This window comes from Megalops cyprinoides, chromosome 18 (genome assembly GCF_013368585.1).
Source record: "Megalops cyprinoides isolate fMegCyp1 chromosome 18, fMegCyp1.pri, whole genome shotgun sequence".
Lineage (NCBI taxonomy): Eukaryota > Metazoa > Chordata > Actinopteri > Elopiformes > Megalopidae > Megalops > Megalops cyprinoides.
The window spans coordinates 13,561,280-13,584,140 of NC_050600.1; the positions used below are offsets into that span (position 1 = coordinate 13,561,280).

General features: G+C 39.1%; 1 protein-coding gene across 4 annotated transcripts in view; it reads right to left on the minus strand.

Moving 5' to 3' along the window:
- Positions 1-22,861, minus strand: part of mtus1a (microtubule associated tumor suppressor 1a) — a 42,369-nt gene that overhangs the window by 13,410 nt on the left and 6,098 nt on the right. For 2 of the 4 annotated variants that reach the window (XM_036551526.1, XM_036551524.1), the window contains exons 4-6: positions 20,498-20,620; positions 18,378-18,485; positions 5,094-5,314 (exon numbers count right to left, since the gene is read on the minus strand). In XM_036551526.1, the coding sequence (XP_036407419.1) occupies positions 5,094-5,314; positions 18,378-18,485; positions 20,498-20,620 (452 nt within the window). Of the gene's footprint in view, positions 1-5,093; positions 5,315-14,080; positions 14,375-18,377; positions 18,486-20,497; positions 20,621-22,861 lie in introns of those variants that run through there. The other 2 variants (XM_036551528.1, XM_036551527.1) reach the window with 1 other exon arrangement.

The following is a 22,861-nucleotide window of genomic DNA, read 5'->3' on the forward strand; positions in this document are numbered from 1 at the left end:
ATCAAGCACCACATTTTTTGAAAGTCTGGTTCAGTTTTGTACTGTCACTACTTCAGATGATCGGTATATATTCTTACAAGTGATGCAGCAGGGCCAAACCCTTTCTCCTGTCCAATGGATTCCTGGCACAGATTCCAATGCTGAGCTCTTTGTCAGCTAAATGTCTGCTCATTTTCTTCCATCATGGCTTTGTAAAAGTGGAAAATTTCATTTATTCAAACACCCTAACATTTTAAACTGCTATTTTTCATGTTGAATAATTCAACATTGTCTAATATTTTCATTTCAAGATGGCATGTAGAAAAAAAAAAAAAAAAAAAAAAAAGTGTGTGTGGGGGGGGGGGGGGGGGGGTTTCTTATGATTTTGACCACCTAACCAGCTGAGGGCTGACTGGTGTAAACAGTATTACTTCTTACAAATAAAAAAATAAATAAATCACTTTGGAGCATAATAACAGTATGTGGGCATTCTTTACCGATTTTGAAACAGAATGGTTGCCTTACAGATCTATGAGCACAGACAATATTTCAGTTCTCCCTCTGCCTGGCCATGTGTTCCCCTCATTGTATGTTTATCAGATATCCGTCCCCAATGGTTCCAGGAAATACGAAGCTATTCTAGATCCATCAGAAGACAAAGAAAATCACTTTTACCAGCCCTCCCTCTCCCACACTGGACACACAATACAACTTTTCAGCACAGTGTGCAGAGACTGGTTATCATATGAAATGACAGCCCTCTTCAGTGGACGAGCCTCACCATGGATATTAAACCTGAGGTGAACGTGAGGGGGTGAATCACCGTCTCTGAACAGCTCAGGTTCTTTAATGTGTGTAACATTCCTTCAAGCGAAGGAAGGCATTGTAGCAAATACCATCTGCAGGCCATCCACCTACTGATATCATGATTATCATGACAGATGGACAAAGCAACCTGCCAGTACAACCACCATTTCTGTTTTTCTGTACTCCGCTATGCATTCAATGGTTTAATTGACTATTAATCTTTTCCCATTACCTCATGGAGTGCCATTCTACTTGCACGCACCAGTTTAGTGATCACTAGTGATAAAGAATTTTGCAACAGTGGTCAAGTTTCAGCTTGTGAGTTTATGATCTTTTCTCAACATTCCACAGTGACAGGATAAAGACAGCAAAAATAATTCAAAAAGAAAAAACAAACCTTGGTGTTGCGTCACTTGATAGTTACACCAGTTCAAATAAATTATTAAAATAAAATAAAATGTGATACAAAATATTGAAACTCCTTTAGTTTTATGGGTATCAAATGGGTGGGGGCTAAACATACCATTTCCCTAACAACAAATCCTTGTTCCTCCAAGAGGATTACTGACATCAAACCACCAAGACACCCATTTCTTACATCTTTTTTTCTTTTGGTCATAGTATCATTTAGGGAACATTAAACCAAGAGTCGTGTCAATATACTCAAGTCTCATTTTACCACTACAGAAGACTGGAAGCAAATACCAGCTTGAAGACTGATATCATGCTCCCCTTTCCCATAACAGGTTAGCAATCCATACATTATGCACAAGTGCCAGACTTCCATAAACAAATTCATCAATAAAGAATTACCCACTCAAAGACTGACTTCAGCCTTCTGGAACAAAAAAAAAAAAAAAAAAAACTGGACTGGAGTGACTTCATAACTGAGCACTCTGCTGACAAATACATTAATTTCTTGGATTAGAGGCAAGTACTGCAATATATGAAATGGCACAAATGCTGCTTTAAGAACCTGAAGATATCCTCCATAGCTTGTCTACTGTTTGATGTTCTGCACTTGAAAAATAAAGTGACTGAAAAGGCCACCCTTGACTCAAAACTTTTGCTTAATGCAACAAATGATCAAATCTCCCTGGTGAAGCAGATACACAGCAGCACAGCAATTGCAACTACATGCAAGTCTGTACTCCTTAGGACCTTATATCCTATTTCTTCAGAAGGATGTATTACATTTAACACATTCTGCTTAATTTCTTTATAAAATGCAAAATTGTGAGTCTGACTTCTCAGTCCACCACAGCATCCACTGACAAACACCTCTGACTGGCCATGAACTGCATCTGCTCTGTGTCAGGCTCTGTCAAGACCTGCTTTCTCACCTTATCTGGTAATGCTACATTTCAATACTCAAAGTATCTGTGGCTTCAAGTACCTCCAGGACCTTTCAAGACATGATGTGCACTGCACCACTGTATTTATGAGTCAGCAGCAGGACTGGGAACCTGAACTCAGATCACACACACAGAGCACCTTATCCCCTACAGCAGCAAACAAAAGCACATGATTGTTTTAACTAGGTATCAGTGATTACTATTTCCTCAGAAAGCTAAGATAAACATTATTTATCACTGATCTCCACATTTTGTGAATTTTAAGGATCAATCCCTATAGTTGACGAAGAGTGAGCCATTTAGCATTCTGTGACTTTGTTCCTCTAAACGCAGAGACAGGTAATTCACCACAAATGACCACCGAGAGGTGGAGCAGCCTGAGTTTAGGAATCCTAACCTGTGTTTAGGTGCTTAAGCATGAAAATAATGATAGGGGGGATGAACAGTACTTTGGGAGTGGTGCTTTTATGAGATGGTTATTTCCTTTTAGATTTTTTAATTGAGAACTTCAAAAAAGCAGACTTCCCATCTACATTTGAATGCATAGGATGTATTTCACTTCCAAATGAATTCTAACACATATGTGCATTTAGGAGGGCTAGTGCACAAACAGACAAAACTAAAAAGATCTTCTTTGAGCAAAGGAGAAACTGTGCTCTTAGGTGCTGCTGTAAGAATTCATGGTGTGTTTTTCCCCTTCCAGTTTTATCAAGGACAACTCTAAGTTAGACAAGTCTAATCTGAAGGTGACAGAAATAGCTCTGTATCAGCTTTAGCACCAGATAAAGTAAACAGTACTCTGAGTTTAAATGAAAAGGTACAATTAAAACATACCAGTGAGACCTGAGATAGCATGAGTGAAAGATGTATTTGAATTACATTTTAAGTCAAGAGCAGAATGTTTATCAAGAACAAGAGGGATTAATGAAGGTTTTTTTTTGGAAGTTAACCAGAGCTCTCCAAAAGATTGGAGCAATGGCATTGTGCCAGCTTTGTGAAGTTCTAGTCCCCTGAGAATTTAAGATGTTTTCAGCTGTTTTTAGTTTAGATTTTATTTTTTGGTAGTATAAAATGGCCAAATGAGGCCAGGAGCCAAGCACTTCTTTCCTCCAGGTTGCAGTCAAGGCACCATCTTGATTCCACAACATAAGCACATAAGCCTGTCATTTATCTCACAATAATAATGAAGAGCTACAGGAAAATGATATTATCATTGGAGCATGTATCAATAACATGTATATTTTTAAAGAGCTTTGTTTACACAGTGATTTAACTGTAAAGTGAGACAGCCCTCTGCTTTATTGATTTCACCATGGAACAATCAGGGCAAGATGAATAAGCACAAATGATAAAGCATTGTTCCACTGACATGAATGAGTTTGGAAAGTTTTAGGCATTCATTTTAGTCCAAAATGATTATGTTTTTGGCAATTCAAGTTTATTCTTTTTACTGAAAACTGCTCAAACTGGAAACTAGTATAGCTAGTGGTTTAATGCTGAAGTTGCTAGAAATCATCTACATTGGTCTCAAGAAAGTGTGGGATCCTAAGACTTCAACATCTGGAGGGTTGGGGGTCTTCTGGGGAGATCCCTGTTAACCATACATTTAAATGTATGGTTGCCCTTTGCTCAATCACAAAGATATTGTTTAACAGGTAACAGCAACAGAGGCAAGAGTAAACCACAGTGTTAATCAGCCCTGCAGTCAGAGCTGGACAGCCTCAAGTGTAGAGCACGAGGATGCTCTCCATGAGTGTGAGAGAAAACTCCCAGATTAAACCATACACACACCCCCAAGCCAAGTCAGGATAATTACCACTTTGACTCCTGGTAGGCTGTTTCACAGACACAGAGCAGGTGTGTCTAAAGAAAATACCATACCCCCAGCTCACTGAAACAGGCTTGATTCAAGGCACCACACGAACACAAAATGCAAAAATATACACGCTACAACAGACTTTGTAAAAAAATTGACCTCCACTCCTTACTGCCCAACATGAGGAATTCATACATTAAGGTAAACAATTGATGGGACTCTTCCCCTAAAATACAATGAACACAGCCAGTGGGAAATGCCAGAGGCTATGACTAAGAATATCAGTAATTAAGTGCCAAATTGACACGGGGCTTCAGAGGTTGCCCCAGGCACTCAGAAGGTAATTCTCACACACAGCAATGAGTACAAAAAATTTAGTTCAGACACTTTCTGATTCAGCACTGAATAAAAAGCATTTGGAGAATATGCAATTCCACAGCCAAAAATGATCTCATTCCCCTTTATTGGCCAGCCTTTCCACGCTAAAGAAACACATACTGTGTTGTAGCAACATCATAACAAAATGGAGGTGGAGAGTCAGGCTGGTGGTGGTGGAGGGTGCACTGATACAAGGTCACACTCAGTACTGTTTCGGGGGGAGAACAGGACCTCCTGGCTGCTAATTCCTGGAAGTCAATCATTTATACAAGAGGGAACATCACCAAAACAAACAGAGCTGCAGTCATCCCTCCTTCCAAACTCCCAGCAGCACCTGCAAATAGCAGTCACATGCCACATGCCTCTTCTGTGCCTCAGCAAGCAGTTCTGACTGCTGCCATTTAAAATTCAGTGCATACAAGATTGTGCAACCAGACTTGACACTAATAAAGCCATATCCATTTCAGCTAGATCAAGCCCATTTCAATCCAACCGAAAGCCACAACACTGGAAACAAACATGACCGGGTACAACTGATCTAATTTTTATCAAGTTACCTCGCCATGTGGTAGTACAAATACACACAGTTTCAATGTCAAATGACTACTCAGTTCAACCGCCTGCAAATATTAAACATGACAGCATGTATTATATCCATTATTGTAAGCTATATTAAATAAACATTCACATTAACCTTAAGTAAATTTTAATTTACAGGATTGTATAGATTGGAACGTGTAGAAAGGCATACTTCCTACCTCTGCAATAATGTGCTGTATGACCACGGTGATGGCCTCGAATCTGCGGTTGCCAGAGATGAGCAGTTTCTTCAGCTGTTGGATACATTGGTTGCTCTTCTCGCACTGTGCTCTGTAGTGCTCCGTGCCCAGGGGCTTACTCTCTGCGGGGAGCAGGTCTGGATGGCCGTTCGTCTGTGGCTGCTGGGTCCGTGGGCCTGTCTTCTGCTTGTTCTTGTCCACTAGAAGAGAACATCCATTTAGCGTTGTAACAACGTTCAGCATCATTTCCCAACACAGACAGACACACGCCCTGCTGCCGTAGCTTGGTTCCAGGTCTGAAACCTACCACTCCAAGGAAACTACAGATGACACCAGCTCCAGCATCAGACAGGTCTTAAATAAAGACGGAACACGGTACAGTCCAGAGCACACTTAAGAGCATTACAATGATTCACAGAGCAATTAGGGACCATAGAGCAGCTTCACTACCACGCATAAAATGGAGATCCGAATGAGATTATAACCATTTCCAGATCGAATCATCCCTCTGTGACCAGTGCTGTTGGTACAGCCTTATTTTAGCAGAGCCATGCCACAGAGGTTTTGATTTACATCAGCTTTATAAATACAACACCCAGGGCATAATAATGGAATAGAGTCTTCTAATGTGGAACGATATTTGCACAGCAACTCCCACTGAGCAGGGAGGAGAGAAACCAACACAGTGTTACCCACTGGTTAAAAAGAAGTAGTATGCAATATTTGATTTATTGCAAGTGTTGCAATATAGCCTGTATGAGGTCTTGTGCAGGATACTGAGGAGCTCTCAGCATGTTGTGGGTACTGCCTGTTCTGTCAGTGGAGAGAAGATGAAGCATTTTTAAAATTCCACATAAATTAGTGACATTTTACCAATGCTATCTGAAATTTCACTTGCCTTACCCAGACACTTATTTAAATGTTAGACCTAATATTTTGTACTGGAATTTTTTAAAGGATAAAAAATTATATACAAACAACTTAAGATTTAGGCTGCTTTAATTTTGAACAGGCAGTACATAAATCAACAGCTAATTTTGTGGTTTTGGTCTAAGCCAGGAAAATTTATAGGATATATAATGTTGCTTTGTATACACCAGATGACTGAAGAGAACTCCTTCAGCAATCATGAGTCATTGCTGGCTGAAGCCACCTACACCATCACAAAAGAAAGTGCCAAAACATGCACTGATTATGTTTGCACTTACACTACATTGTGAACTAAGAGTGGAAAAGTGCTAAACATGAGGATAAATCTGAAAAGAAATGACAGCCTTTTCTCCACTTTTGCATCACTCTCCAAACCTTTCATCTAAAACAGTCCCCTCCTATGAAATGACTCAGTCTCTCAGGGTTCAGCCTCTAAGTGAACTTCCTGAGGAGGAGTCTACAAGGCACTCCTCCCTCCGTATGGCAATGTACAGGGAAACACAGGGGCTCATCATTACCACACAGTGTGTCAGGAACAAACAGAATGACAAGCTCGTCTGTATTTTCAACCATGTAATCAGTCTTGATGAAGTGCAATAAACAACATGTACCCATTTGTTAGTGGATATCAGATAAATTAAGTTATACCTAGAAATTTAAAATTGAGAGAGCCATTTACTGGAGGTTTTTAGCAATAGGACAAGTGAACAGAATGACTATAATCAATGTTATCCCAGGGGGGTTTTAATACACCCGACAGGTGGAAACACCATTTACAATAAGGCACACATGGAAAATTCCAGAACACAGACCTCAGAAGTTCTCGGTTGAAAAATGAACCTTTAGGACTCTTATTTGAAACAGAGTGTGAAGAGACAGGAGAATGTACGATTCTCCTCTCAGTCTGCAGAATATGAGGGAGAGAGTTCATGTTAACTGGCAAACTGTAAACAGACATGGACCCCTTCTCAAATGCCATTTAGATTAAATGACAGATTGAACAACCAAACAAAGGAATCATGTTTACAAATGATCAATTAATGCATTTTCCATCGATTTTATACTGAAATGAGCAGCAGAAATAAGAACTCCTAATTCTCAAACTGCGGGGATAGCAGAGCAAAATGTGAAACATTCTATACTGCATTCAATGATTTGGAATACAACAGAACTGCATAAAGGACTGCACAGAAAAGATCTGGGAAAGAGACATCATCAATACTGATGGTGAACTGGTTCAGAAACTACAAACAATGCAGTCTTGGAAAGGCATATAGATATAAAGCATGATTTGGGACAAGGTACAGATGTTGACTAAGCAAGGCCCCCCCCCCAACATACAGTAACAAATTAAGATTTAACTAAGGATACAAAATGGGATTTCTAACACACATTAATCATACAAAATTGCATGGACACGATCTTTGCAGTATAAAAAACCTAAAACCATTTAGGTGAATTTGGGGTTTATCATCTAAAATTACTGTCATAATATTAAATTCCACATCAATCGTCCCATTTTGGGTTTAATGTGCCTCAAAAGCTGTGGTCTATATTGGGTACAAAGGTTCTTGACAAAATAGACTTCAAAAGAGCTACGCCTGAAAGTCATTTTTAGCTGTCCAAGCTAAGAGCGTCGGATAAATCAAAATAAAAATCATTTCAATTCATTTCAAGTAATTGCAATAGTGAATAGTTATTTTAAATACATTTTGATTTTTTTGTAATGAAATGGTTTTTGTCTTCTGAAAAGAATCTCTGCCTTGTTGGTGCTTTCAACTGATTGCAAGAAAGGACAAACTAACATTCAATCACCCTTTTTAACACAACCCATGCATCAAGAACATTAAGAAAATTACTTTCTGGAAGCTACCAATCATAGATTCAAGGTCACAGCCCAAATATGTAAAGGGAATCAAACAGTACTGTGTATGCCCAGTCTAAGCAAAGCTCTAACAGGTATTTGGAAGTACATCATTTTCATAATCAGACCTCTGTTTTGGGAAACATGTGTTTTGCCACACATCAAGAGAGACTGATACAATTTCATTATCTGGTGTAGAGAGGGACAGTAATATTAAAATGGTAGCTCACAGTAAAGGCCTCCACGGGCCTGAAACTGAAACCTGAACTCGACATGCACATTTTAATGTCCCAGCCACACCCCGCCCAAGATAACGTTCTCTCTTACCCAACCTCAGTTGAACCCAACCCGACGGGGTGGTAATCAAACCAGCTACTGCTAAAAATTACATGAAATCAATTTTTGAATTAAATAAACTCTTACGAAAGCCTCTCCTTTTTGGTAATTATTCATAAACTCAGTAAGGTCTCCAAAAACAAATCCCACAGCATGTAACATTCAGCATCTTATCAAATGAACAAAATACAGACCATCCTTGTTGGAAAAGTGTACCATTCAGCAAATAAATGCTGGACAAGTAAACAAGAATGGGAAAATTCCACTCAACAGGTCAATAAAACAAACAGCACTTTTTGGGAAAACAGTGGCCTTGCATACACAAAAGGGTATTAATAATGTGATTTCATCTCAAATTTTAGACAGAAGTGCATTAAATATCTGACATTCAGAAATTTTGAGCAAATTATAGGCCCTATAATGCAATTATAGGCCCAAACCAGACGTTTCCTTGGGTGCAGTCGGGTTGAAAGGTTTTATCTCACAGAAACAACATAAATAAGCCTGGATCTGACTCAAGGTTAAATACATTACACTAAAGTAAAACATTTAAACTGCTTTTGCCTTGAATGAACTATTCATCAAATAAAAGATGAATCACAGCTCCCCTGAACTTTTTGACTAAAAAGACCACTGCCATCCTCCTTTTGACTCATGTATTGCATCTTAATTTTATATTGGGATTCAAATTAATACATACATTACCAACAATCTATGCTTATCTTGTCATCAACCTAAAATGCAAGCATCTAGAAATCAACCTTTTTTAAAATTAACCATGCCATCTCCACCTCATACAATATTGCTAAAACCAGCTGTGCGTGTACTGGATAAGGCATCAGGATTGTTTCACATAAACCCCTTTTAAATCAATGTATTAAGTATTAGTATTAAGTACTTTATTAAGTACACAGTATTCAGTAGGCTGTTTTGACATGAGGCATAAGGATGCCATTTATTAGCCTTGTTTGTTATGGCTCCCCCTGCTGGTGTGATAAGCATTATCAGTTCTCCCTCGAGCATGCGTTTTCCCTACTCAATGCTGCAGCCTGGAACCCCACTGAAGTGGAAAACCCATCCTGCCACATTCATGCTCAGGTGATGCAGTCTGTCAGAATGGCTGTCAACACTAACGGCCCCTAACACCGGATATCTCTACTGCATGTAAAATAAGTATCAGATACTATTGTGATGTATTTTGGATTCTGTGTTCTAAGGATGTTGTACGGTAGTGTACTTGGCTCCCGTCAGACTGGACAAGTTAACTTGTGGGAGGGCTCGAACAGTATTATGCTCACGCTCACTGGTCTGGGAGTGTTGTTAGCCTGGTCTGACATTGTTGCTCATTTAAATTGAATGCATATACTTCCCTATTGGGCTGGAAGACACTCTACATTACATCACATGCATTTAGCAGATGCTCTTATGCAAAGATATGTTCTGTACAGTACTCAGCACTAATATGATGTCTCAGTGCCAAATAATCATTACTTACTTTGAAACAAAATACTTCTTTTTGAAGCTAGTTTCTCAGTAACTAACAAGATATTATTCAGATTGATCTAAATTATTACAATGTGGAAACTAAAGCAATGTCATACAAGCCTTAGCCAATCATTTCTTAATCTTCTAATGCATGTTTGACCATGAAACAGGATGGACCGAAGTCATGCAGTCTGCTATCTATCCATAATCACAGCACACTGAGGCAAAGGGGTCTTTGAAGCAGAGCAAGTTCATCCAGAATCAATGCCTTTTACTCTGGTATTAATTACACAGTCATCAACTTTGAAACAATCAATTCACTCTATATTGTTTAGTCTTATTCTTACAATCAGTTCTATGTGATGTCATTTAACTATCTGTGACAGAGTATGCCTTTTGCAACTGCCCAACGTCTTTGCCAGTCTGTCTGGCAAATTATCACCCCCTTTATGAAACAAATGCATGCAATAAAACAGTTGACTGTGTGGACAAACATATTTCACAAATAGCTCATCATCAGCAGATATTTTCCCATCTCTTCCATCTAGTATGACAACAGCTAAGAATTAATATGAAAGTCCATTCAATTTGCATTAAAATAAGGAAAAAAAATCATATTGGAAGATTTATATCAAACACCAGCAGACCACTGTCAATGTAGAATCACTTACATCCATCTCCTGAACATGGAGATATTAACTTTTGCGGTGACATTCGTCCTAGCTGATGTCACAGAAAGGAAAAGAATCCACAATAGATGACTGTCTACACTGGTACCACCAGGGACTGGGCCACACTGCATGATGGGTGACCTTCATCACAATTGTGAGCTTGTTATTGTGGGTGAATAATATAAAGAGGGCCATTGAAGCTGAATTATAATCACTAAGTCAGATTGAAACACTATTATGGTATTCACAGAAACCTATGGTGGATTCTGCATCTGACCTTCATGAGTATGGGTCATGAAATTGACATTTGGAGTCTTAAGTTCTGTTCACATTTCTCCAAACTTCTAAACAACCACAGCTATATTTCTACCATACCAAAACATCTGAGCCTAATCATGCTCTTGGATATAGAACCCAGAACACTAGTGTTTTCTGTATTATGCCTTCTATTTACAACCAGTACTACACTATTAGGAGAGAAATATTAGAGTTTTGTACAAATATGGTGCCTACATAAGCTATACCTGTATCTGTGCAAGACATTTGTGGTTTTCATGCTGCTTTTCTCAGGAGTTTGTAGGAAATTGCTCTAAAAGAGTAGGGGTGAATTTTTGGCAAAAGGGTGATTAAATGGGCACAATGACCACCAATGAATGAATTTACACAACAGAAATCCCCAAGTTCAGTAATGATTAATTTAAATTTCTACCACGAATGATTTAGGGGCATTTCTGCATAAAATTTCAGATTCTTTGAGTTAACTTCATAAACAAAGGGACTAACACCTCCATGTCAAACATCTTGCCATGTTATCCTCATCTTCCTACAATATCTGGAGAGATGCACTCTAGCCCACTTTTGGTACATGGCCATGTGTCTATTTGCCAGAGACACTGTCTGGGGGGGTGGCTGAGGGGGCAGCCTTCCTGCCTGTCCACACTACTGAAGGTCTTGAGACTTCTCAGGTCAGGCCTGAAACGATGCATGCTCTGTGACACTGAATGAAGAAACGGGTGGATGTCACAAACAATACATCTCACTGCATGCATCCTACTGTTTTGGACCGTTTTCAAGGGCATTTGCAGCTATTTTGTGGAAAACATACACCATTTTCTGTTTTGTGGCATGACATGTAAATTTGCCTTCAACAAGCATTATCCATTTTTTTGAAAAGCATTTTCTTTTAACCCTCCACCTCCCAAATTGTCAATTTGTGAATTAATATAGGAACTGGCAACTGAACATTTGGCTCATCCTAATATGACGTCCTTTGCATTCATGCAGGAGCACTGGCATGCAGCAAACTCTCAGATGCTAAGAATAGCTATTTTTCACACTACAAGTCCCACAGAGCACCAAGACAGCAACAGCTGAACGGAAGACAGACCGGCGAACCTCCCTGAGGTCATCTGAGTGACTCACAGGCACCTGATGAAACAAGGTGTGAGAGCAGTGCCACGAGGGAATTCTGGCCAATAAAACCAACCTTTCACTAGCACAACAAGGCCAATTGCGCTCCGCCACTACAGATCGTTAAGCAACACAGCTCAGACCTACACACGGGAACCCATTCTCAAATTATTGGCAGTCACATACACACCTTTGGATCACAGTCACAAGGAAATATTTCCAAGAATGGCTACCAAAGACCATGTAGTTGCGTGCAACAAAGCCGTAATTAACGTTAAAGTGTTCCTTTGTCACAGCCTCCACTTAAGTAAATGGAAGATTCACGTACGTTATATGCACTGCTGAGTGATGTCTATTTAGGCAACAAATTCCTCCCCAATGCAATAATTCAATGGCAAAATCTACACAAAAACCAACATGACATAAAATGACATCTTTCCAAGGATGAGATTAAGTTGATTCAGGAATTGATTGAGGAATTAAAATAGATTATGCATATTAAGACTGGAGATGAATGATCAATGGGTGATGCGGTAACTATGCCAATAGTAAGTAAGTAAGTAAACTTGCGTACATAAACTCATGTGATGTGGACTGCAAAACTGGGATTATGTAGTAAATTTATAAGGATTAGAGACACAGGGGCCTGCTCTGCCCAGATTAAACCAGGGTCTTAAAATGGACAGTGAGCAGTGTTATGAAACATTAAACCGACATGAACAGTTGTTCATTCAATTCAATCACATATCATTAGGTTAAATGCACATTCTTACTTTCGCAACCACTCTAGCATTATTCAAATGACATAATTTCACTGTGGCAAAGGTAATGCACATTTTATAATACACTAGAACCAAAACAGTCCACTTGCTGCATACCAAGCATATACGATACAATGAGCAGAGATATGACAATGTTTCTTGATGTGGTTCAACACAATGTCCTATTAAGTAGAAGGAAAAAGCATCTATGTGGCCAGCCCTTTTAAATTAAATACATAAATCCAGAAAAGCATGCAAACCATAGTTTAAATCCTTCTTCAGCCTGCAAATTTGCTCTGCAAATTCACCTTGGTTACTCCACTAAATTCAAACACACTGGTGAGGCAGAAAGGTTTTTCTGAGAAGGCTGCCTGATATTCTGGATGAAGATCTCAGATGTGCATCTGGGATAAAGTATTTAGTATAGCATAAGTATAAAGTATTTATGCTGAATGAAGTCTTCTCAAATGAACTGGCACCAAACAAACTAGGCTCACTGGCAATCATTTGTGTCCTACATTACACTGACTGCAGATGAAAGCGCAAAGGGATTTTTTTTTTTTGCCGCTTCTTTGAGTCTATAGCTTAATATAGCAGTCTCCTTGGAAACCTGCATGCATAAATGCAGCCCAAATTGCAATATAAATGGAGCCTTTAAAATTATTTTGTTGATAATTTCCCGTTGAAAAAGATTCCGTAAACAATATTTATAACGAGCCAGCGGTATCATTTAAGCACCTGAACTGATTTTGTTTACATGCTGAATGTTGATTTTAAAAACCAGACATACAGAACCAATTATAAGCAGTAGGTCATATGCCAGCCAGTTTACATATTTATGAAATGAATACTTGGCCTTTAAGTCACTGTTATTACAACTGACCATCAAGACCATCAAGACTCAGAAAATGCACATTTTCTTACAGACAGCAGGATACTATGCATACATTTCATTATAGTCCACCTACAAAAATAGAATCACCACAGGGATGCATTTGTAAAAACAGGCCTTCATGTAAATCTGTGGGAATTTTCACTGTCAGAACAATGTTCTCACAAGAGTGAGCATCCTCACCTCAACCCAGTGACTAAAGCCTCAGCTAACCTACATTTTACGCTCTGACTGGAGAAGTAGGTTTCTATGTCTGTCCAGTGAAATGCACAAAACGGTAAACAGCTATAATAAATATGAATAAATAAAAATAAAACTACTAAATCAACAGGAAATCCAGCAAGAACAATAGGTTTCATACCAGTGTATATAATCAGTTGCTAAATTTTAAACTATCCTCAGGTGTGAATTTTATGATTTAAATAATGTGGCTTTTGCACATGGAGATGGTGATAAATGCCTGTTAAACAGCCATTCTGCTGATGTGAAATTGCTCAGGCTGAACACACAAATACATAAATTCAGTACCTCATGGACAGCTGCAACCTCTCCACATCAATACTAAGGTGAACACATTTAAAGTCATAGAGGGTGAAGATAGCAGTAGGGGTACAGACCTGCGTGGAACACCACAGTGCTCTTCTTGCATCCTGACAACAGCTGGAGGTTCCGGAGCAAACCCTTTGCCGTTAGTTTCACGTGGATGTTGGACAGGGAAAATTTCGGAGACCATAACATTTCTCAAACACTCAAAGGAGGGCTATCCCTCCCTCTCAAAAATGAAAACAAAAACACCCCCCCCCCAGAAAAAAAAGCCTCTGTGAGGAACTACCACATGCCAAGAGCTATTGAGTACAGCGTGGTTCCAGATTTCTCACGCTGAAATCCAATAACACAGACAGGAAGAGGGAAAATTGATAGTAGTCACAGCAAAAAACAACAACCCTTCACTTCACCATCGCAGCGCTCCTCCACAGCTGCATATGACTGACAGGGATGGCTTTGGCTCGACAGATGTGACAGAAGCAAAGACTAATCCGTGTGTTCAACACAGCTCTTCAGCTATTCACGCCCAGACAAAGCTCAGCATCTCCTCTGTGCTGACGGCAGAGCGAGGGATGCAGGGTAGAGGGAGGGGGTGGGGACAGTGAACAGAGAGCCTGGAGGGGGTGGGCCTTGACGAAGGGCTCATTCGCTCTCCATCTCTGTCCTCGACACACAGAGAAGGGGGGGGAAGAGGGAGGCAGAGGAAGGTTATGCCTGAGAGTAAAAAATAAAAATCACCCATAATAACAATGTGCTGCAACACCATTCCCCATATTCCTCACCATAGTAAATGTCACATATTGTCTCAATTAGGATAATATTTCTAGAGGGAGGGTGTGAATGAAAATGTGTGACCGCCTTTGAGGAAAGGGAAAACAGGCGCTTCTGAATATTAATGAGTGACGTTTCTCAAAATGGCTTACATGAATCAGATCCGATTCAAACCAAGGTTGTAGGTTGCGGGAGGGAGAGCAGAATATTAAACATACCATTCTACAATAAATGACATCCTAGACCATGCAAGCAAGGGAAGTGTGACTGAGGTACAGTAATTTTATAACCCTTTTCAATGACAATTTTACATTTATATTAGGTTGTACTAAATGTGTTCTGTGAAGCACTCAAAAGATGTTAAGAATGCTACATCAAATCAGTGTTATTCCCAAGTGGTATTGAGAAGCTAAAAAGACCAAAAAAAAAAAAAAAAAGGCCAGCAATGAAATCCCTCCCATGCTAACCTGTTCAGATTTCAGCACCAAGATCCACTGTGTAAAAAGCAAGCACTCTAGTCCAACTGGACATTCACACAGGCCATTTGCACCTGACACTTGCATTTAAGTCAGACCATTTACGACCAACATGCTACATCTCAAGACATGACCTCCTCCTCCACTTTCTGAGAGATCACACACACACACGCGCGCGCATCCACACGCAAAGATATTTCACTGCATTGAAGTAGTTCATTTCTGGTAGCACACACTGGTACCACAGTTAAATTGGAAAAGAAATATGTTGTCTGCATAAAGTTTGCAAAACTGTTGTCTCTATCTTTCAATGACAACTGTATAAGGTACAAAAAGGTACTCTACTGCATAGATATATGCATAGATATTCTGATTTAGAATGGTTTGTAGTCGCTGGCTGCTGGTAAAAACCCCTTTAAATTTCAATTTAGGTGGAGATAGCACACAGGAGATGCAAGTGATCTTAAAACATGCATATCTGAATATCTGAAAACATATAGTGCATTTGACAAAAATGAAACATCAGAAGTCGCTCAAAATTTAAGAATCAAAAATGCAAAATGCATTTTTCCATTTTATGATCTGTCACAGTTTTTTTTAGGTTAATGTTTTCTAAGCAACAGATGTATGTTTTTCAGTGAAACAGGCATCATCTATGGCCAAGTGTGCTGGTATGCAAACTGTCCCATGCTACCGCAAAAGATAGCAGGCTCCCCGGGTTACACTCATGATGCCAACACAGTGCTGCAAACAAAGAGCCTTCTTCCTCTGGGTCATAATTATGTCTTAAGTGCAATTATGTTTACAGGAAGCACATGTGGAGAAAAGCTGACGGCTGCAGAACTGTCCGTCCCTCAAATCTCAAACTGGAGACCCAATCATAGTGTGCCTGTTTAAAATAAGCATTTAAAAAGAGTTCCATGATGAAATGGGCATGGTTTGCTTGGAAAGGGTGGTTTGACACATTCCACAGAACAAAAAGTAAACCTACTTAAGCCAGAGAATTCAACACTAGTTTGCCTCACAAAATGTTGAGATACTGCACAGTAACAGAGGTCTCTCCCAAACATTGTTGAAAACAATCCTCCTGATTGCAGGTTTACATTTTCATTTCATTTCTTCATACCAAATCTGTAAAGGGCCAAAATATATTCTTGGCAAAAAGCTACCTTGTATCTGAAGACCTTCACTGTGGTAACACTAGTACAGTGAATACTTGAGTTCTATACTGGCCTTAGTCTCATCACACATAAAAGATGAAATAAATTTAATTACAAAAATCTAATCAATTACAATGTGGGGAAAAAAAACTTGTTATAGGCCTAATGTTTGCAACAAGCCCAAATATCCTGATATTACTATCAGGCTCCAATCTTAACCAATGCAGATGCAGTTCTGTACTTTAAAACAAGCTGGCACAAAAAATAAGCATATGTATTAATAATCACAGTTGCATCATGAGATGGTACATAAAACAACATAATTTCAAAATATACAAGGCCAGCGGATTCCAATAGTGCTGCAATAGCAAGCGCATAAAATATGTCAGATTCACCTGCCATATGGTGATATTGGCTGTGGCACCAGCTACGCTGACACAATCCGGCATACCATTGAAAGGAGGGAAAAAATATGCAAAGTTCTGTTATAGGGCCAATTTAAGACATTGACGAGCATGACCAATTTAGACCAATGTAGTGCATAGATACATCTACTGCTTATCAGGGATAAACGTTTGGAATAGTTTGATTTGAATATCCAGTGGCTCCCAATATCAAATATTAAATAATATATCATGTTCTCCTCCAGGTCTCCACTGTGAATAATCACTAAAATCCATGTTGACTCACTACTCAGCAGAGTGGAAAGTTAGCAATGAATTGTCAAATCAGTGCAGGGTTCTGAGGATATCCTTTGTGGATATTGAGGAAGGAGGACAAAAAAAAAAAAAAAAAAAAAAAGTGTTCTTATCCCTAACCTCCACAGTACACATACTGAGTGGGTAAACACACATTAAAATGATTTGAAAATATGGAGGAAAACTATCATTCTAGATGAGACTGAGGTACTACACAGTAGGCCTCAACAGCATCACATTATCATTAAGAAGTGTAAAACAAGGTCAATTACTCTGCATATGCACATTACAACATGCTAGGCAAAATGACAGATGTTCAGCCAGTGGCAGTTTGATTTCTTCAAACATAAACACAGGTGCTATTCCAACACTGTTATATTTGCTGTTGTGAATGCAACCTAATCCATTGTAATTTATGTTAGGGATTGGGGCTTTTTTCAGAAATGGCTGAAAATCTGTTCAATGTACCAGTATTTCACTCTGTAGCAAATCTATCAGGGCCATTAAATAATTGCAGCAAGTGGTGTCCTTGTCATGACTGTGACAAACAGCCCTAGCTGCCGCAGGATACTGCTAAAGTGATGAGTGGGTGTTTCTTCGGCAGACCACATGCCTTAACCGGCCTGGTGGTTTGTTAACATGAAAAAAGGCTACACAATTTAATGTGTACAGTCTGTGCACAACAAATACATTTTGATGTGGATTCACATTAATAATGTTGGTGATGACAGCAGTTCTAGTAGCAAAAATTATTAAACCTTACATCACCATTTGATTACAAGTAGATTACGAGTACAGAATTTGTAGTAACCTTCAGTTTCTCCTGTTTCTACAATATGACCTTTTCAAAGTACAAGTTAACTATATTAACCTATATTATAATTGTATCTCAACTGAGTTTACAATCAAAGCATGAAAGCATAGCATACTTTCATTGAAGGAATACCCAAGGTACCAAAAAATGCTACAAAAAATGGAAAATGGAAATTACCCCTTAGCAATTCTCATTACCATATTAATTAGAAGCACCAAGGTACATTCATTTATTTTCTGTAAATAGGAAGCATGAATGACAGAGGCTGGCTGATCAGAGGAAGACAAGACAGAGACAGACATCTGTATGTGGGACACACACACACACACACACACACACACACACACACACACAAAGACAAGACATGACAGAAGATCCCAACGATCATTCATAACCTGCTGGGGATTCAGCATAAATTTCATAAAGTTTTCAAACTCAAATCCATGTACCTGGTGGAGCAGCTGTTGGTCGCTGGAATCTTGCTGAACCAGTCCTTTGCAGCGGACTTCCTATGGACTTCGTGGGCATTTGATTTTGTAAAGCTGTAGTCTTGCAACCTGGTGCCACAGAAGGGAAAAAGACAAATTCCCTTAGGTTTTGCATTGGCCCGACCCATTAATCTCCTATGGCAAAAGCAGGAGTTAGTGGAATTTCTCCCAAGACACCAAGCAACTCTCCACAGACACTACAGCAAGGCTTTTTAAAAACTTATGTTGAAGTAATCAACATGTAAAGGTTATATGTAGTTGGGGAAGGGAGGTTGGAAGTCATTCAAGGATACAAAGGGCATTTGATTACTTTACACACTGACCTATCAGGAGGGTAGGTTTAATTTAATCAGCCACAGTAAGTACAAATGGAGGCATGTCCCAGCAAGATCTGATCTTTATTATCTACTCAACAACAGCACTGCTTTTCAACTTTAATTACTGTAGTGCCTGGCCTCTTCAGCCAAAATCAGTTGGTGTTTCTCAATGGAGAAACCCATTCAACTCAATGATACACTTTTTTGTGGTTAAAATTCAACCAATATACAAGAAATGAAATACGCAGCAACCCATTCACCAATCCATTCACCAGATGGACTAGCCATGGAATTCCTAAAGTCCTTGAGTCAATGAGCACTTCTTGTGCACATTCTGTTTTCATTATAGAACAGAACTAGTTTAACAAATGGAAATAAACTACATTTTGCAGAACCAAAACAAGTTTCTAATATTGTGAGACTGCAAACTAATGCTCTTATTACCCCTCACAGTCTTAAGTGTGAGACACATAACCAATTTTAGCAGAACTACAGTTTTCCCCAACTTTTCAGACTATTCAAATGCTGAAGTACAGAGTAGCTAGCTAGTTTAAAAAAGGCAATATGCCAAACTCAAGGGGAAAGGGGCATCTATTCAAGCGGACAGTGACCTGCAGCTATGAAAAGCGGAATTTTTCACAAACTGCTGACAATGCTGACAGATGTTGTAGTAGGAGGATTATGGCTAGCCATTCTTTTCCAAAAAACTAATCTGCATTTCTGTTCCAGTCATATGTAATTCAGTTAAGCACTGCCCTGCAATAGGTCTTATTTTAGTTGGTATGGCTGAATTTTACAAAGCATACCATGGTATTACATGAGTCATTACACCTCTACATCTATACTTTGGCATTAATATAATTGCTCTGTTAAGTTTCAACAGTATAATAATGCAGAATGTCCCATTGTAGCTCCTGTGCTGGTTTCACTATTTTCTATGCTTAGGTCAACTAGCATTACACCGATAATACTTAATATAACCATTTTTGGCCTGTTGAACTATTAATATTAATTAATTAATATTAATTCTAATAAGTGGGGTCTAGTATTAGGTTCTGGTAGTTAGTGGTTATTAGTAGGTGCATGGAACACAAGAACAAATTAGTGGTTCTGTTTAGATTGAGAAGGTCAGAAAATCATGATTCTATCATATCTTACAGAACCAATTATGATTTTGTTATACTACTGGTATAACTTAATATTGCATTATTGGTAGAATGGAACAGTTAAAGAAAAGGATCAGTGATGTGTTGAAAGCAAAGTGTCAAATTTGAACTGCAGCACTGACCCCCTTTTCTCCCCTTGTGTAAGCAATGAGCATTCTCTAGTGTTGCTTGCTGGTGTGAATGGAGGTCAGAGGGCACTACCACCATTTCTGTGCCACCATGTCAGCATTTTGCTGTGAAGGTGACTTAGAGCAGTGACCCTTTATTATAATAGGCAGCAGCTGCAAAGGCACAACACAGTGAGTCTGCAGTGATGTTTAACTTATGAAACTGGGCTATAGTGCTTAGATATTTTACAGCTGCTTTGGGAGATATGCAACATTTCCCTCAGACACGAATGCATGCTAGAATGCATCTTATGAACACAATTAGACTCAAACACCAATGGAAAACAAGGAGATTACACATGCTGATCATTGTTCCTATGATGTACATTCATAACGTGGCTTTCAGTCTGCAAGCTGAAAACCAAAGCAGTGTGCCATTTTAAAGCCAGGACACAGAACTGTGTGTGTACATAGAGAGCTACATTCTTTACCTGCTGGCCTGCCCTTCCTTTGAGGAGACCCATTTCTTGTGCCAGCAACCTTATTGATGGGGGGTTTCCCCAAAATCTTCGGCACTGGTCCCCCAATCTTATTTTCAGTTCTGTAGACACCAGCTGTTGAAGAAAAAAAAAATTGTTTGACCAACATCCTAAGACAAATTCATAGAGAGAACACTGCGATGATGTAAAAGACAGATTCCTTAAAGTCAACAAGTGGGCATTTCCATGGATTCAGTGGAGGAAATCACCATGGTCAAAATATGTATACATAGTTCAAAATACTATAAACTACAAACATCTGTAAATAATTTCTTCCAAGCATTAAGGGGGGTATGTGCCTTACAAACCTTAAACCTCCTTGAACAGAAATATGGAGAGAAATCATATGCATGAATAATCAAACAGTCTGAAACAGCTAGTGTAAATGTATCTACGAGTTAATAACTCTGCAGCAAAGTAAAATATGCTTGTTAAAGCATGCTTTGATTAAATCCATTGCAGAAGATCAACTAAAATCACATACGTACTGACGATAAATCTACATTCACTTCAAAATGAGTCTTTCCTGTAATCGATGGATGCAGCAACCATTTAATGGTGTTTAAATCTGTCTCCAAAATAACGTTGCATTGTAGTTCAAAGCAGTCCATTGCTTTAGGAACCACTTCACAATAACTAGGAAAGTTACTTTTATGTAAACAAGCAGTGCACATATTCTCACAGAACAGCCTTTATGTCAGTGCTTTATCACCAAGACAACACAACTGACCCTGCGGGGAAATTCTCCTCTCATAGATTTCAACAGCACCATAAAAATGACTAATGCTACCAAACAGAACAAGCAAGAGCAGGCAGAAATTCTTCTGTGGAACCACAGCCAAGACTAGATGAAGTCTTCCCATTCACACTCTCCTCAAGTCTGCACTCACACTAACAACAACAATGGCTTTGCTGAAAGATAATGATGGTACTTTACATTTCAGGAAAGCACAGAATTTCATGCACAAAATGATAAGCAACAGAATTACAAACTTTATCAACTTACTTTTCCATAGCTGGATTCTAGTTTTCCTATTAAAAGCAGCCAACAAAGGAATGATACAGAATCGATAGGATCCAATGAGCAGGCATGTTAACAATGTCAAATCACAGGGAGAACCTGCACTGGTGTGTGGAATTAATGTGGAATTGATGAAAGGGTGAACCGAAAACTCAGTTGAGGTGCAGCTCCGAAGTCCTCCTGGAGCAGACATTGATAAATGCTAGGATGAGCAAAAAAAAAAAAAAAAAAAAAAAATATAGCAAGCCGAAAACAAAACCACTACGAGGACACCTCAGCCATATTCCTGTGCACTCCCCCTCTGCATCCACTTAGTGAACTGGAGTGGAACAAACCCATCCTCCCGGACAGCTGCATGTGGGGTACACACACAAAGGCAACACGCCCCTTGGCCAATGACAGAGTGCTGAAGATGCTGCAAGAAAGAGGCCCATTGTGTGATGAGGATCCACAGAGATTCCAAAGAAAGCCTCACTACACCATTAGAATTCTTCTCTTCCTTAAAATTTTGCAAGCACTGACACCAAGGCTGCCAATCTGAGCATCCTAAACTACTACCATTGCAGTTATTTGAAGTGAGAAATGCAATTTATTGGGTTAATTCTGTCTGTCAGCTCTGAGATAAGCAAGTCTGAGGCCAGACAGCTTAAGAAGCTTAAAGTCACAAGTGAAATCCAACACACACATAAAGAAGGCTGAAGTGCTGATTCTTGAATCATCTTAAAAGTTGATCAATCGTCAATATAAATCTTGCATTTTGGTTGAAGCCTTGTACTGCTTGCATTCCAGATTTCCATAATATTTAGTTACCACTTAAAATGTAATAAGAACAGGAGGAATCACTTTATCCTTGGCCAATTCAGCAATGTTACATGTGCTTTTCTGGACTTACATTCCATGGAAAACAGTGGTTGTTGAGAACACACAAGACCCTGATCCTTTCATCTTTTTTGTTTTTATTGCAGTAAACCTGGTGATTTAATAGACCAAATACAATCCCCATGTAAACAGTAGTATTTACCCATAACCGTGACTGAAAAGCTATGAAAATCCATTTTGAAAAGCTGTGAAAAATTGAAAGGAGGAAATGGCGTCCAAAAGGGCAGATTTAAAACCAGGGAGTATTAATTCTGAGGCTTTCAGATCAGCAAAAACAATTTGCCTTCAAATGTAGGTCGAGTGTACATGATAATCTGTTGTTTACATTTGCCAGCTGTGAACTCTGAACTCTGATGCAGAATCATGACTCTACCATAGCAAAATGAAAGCCCTGACATTGTAAGAGATGCATGGAC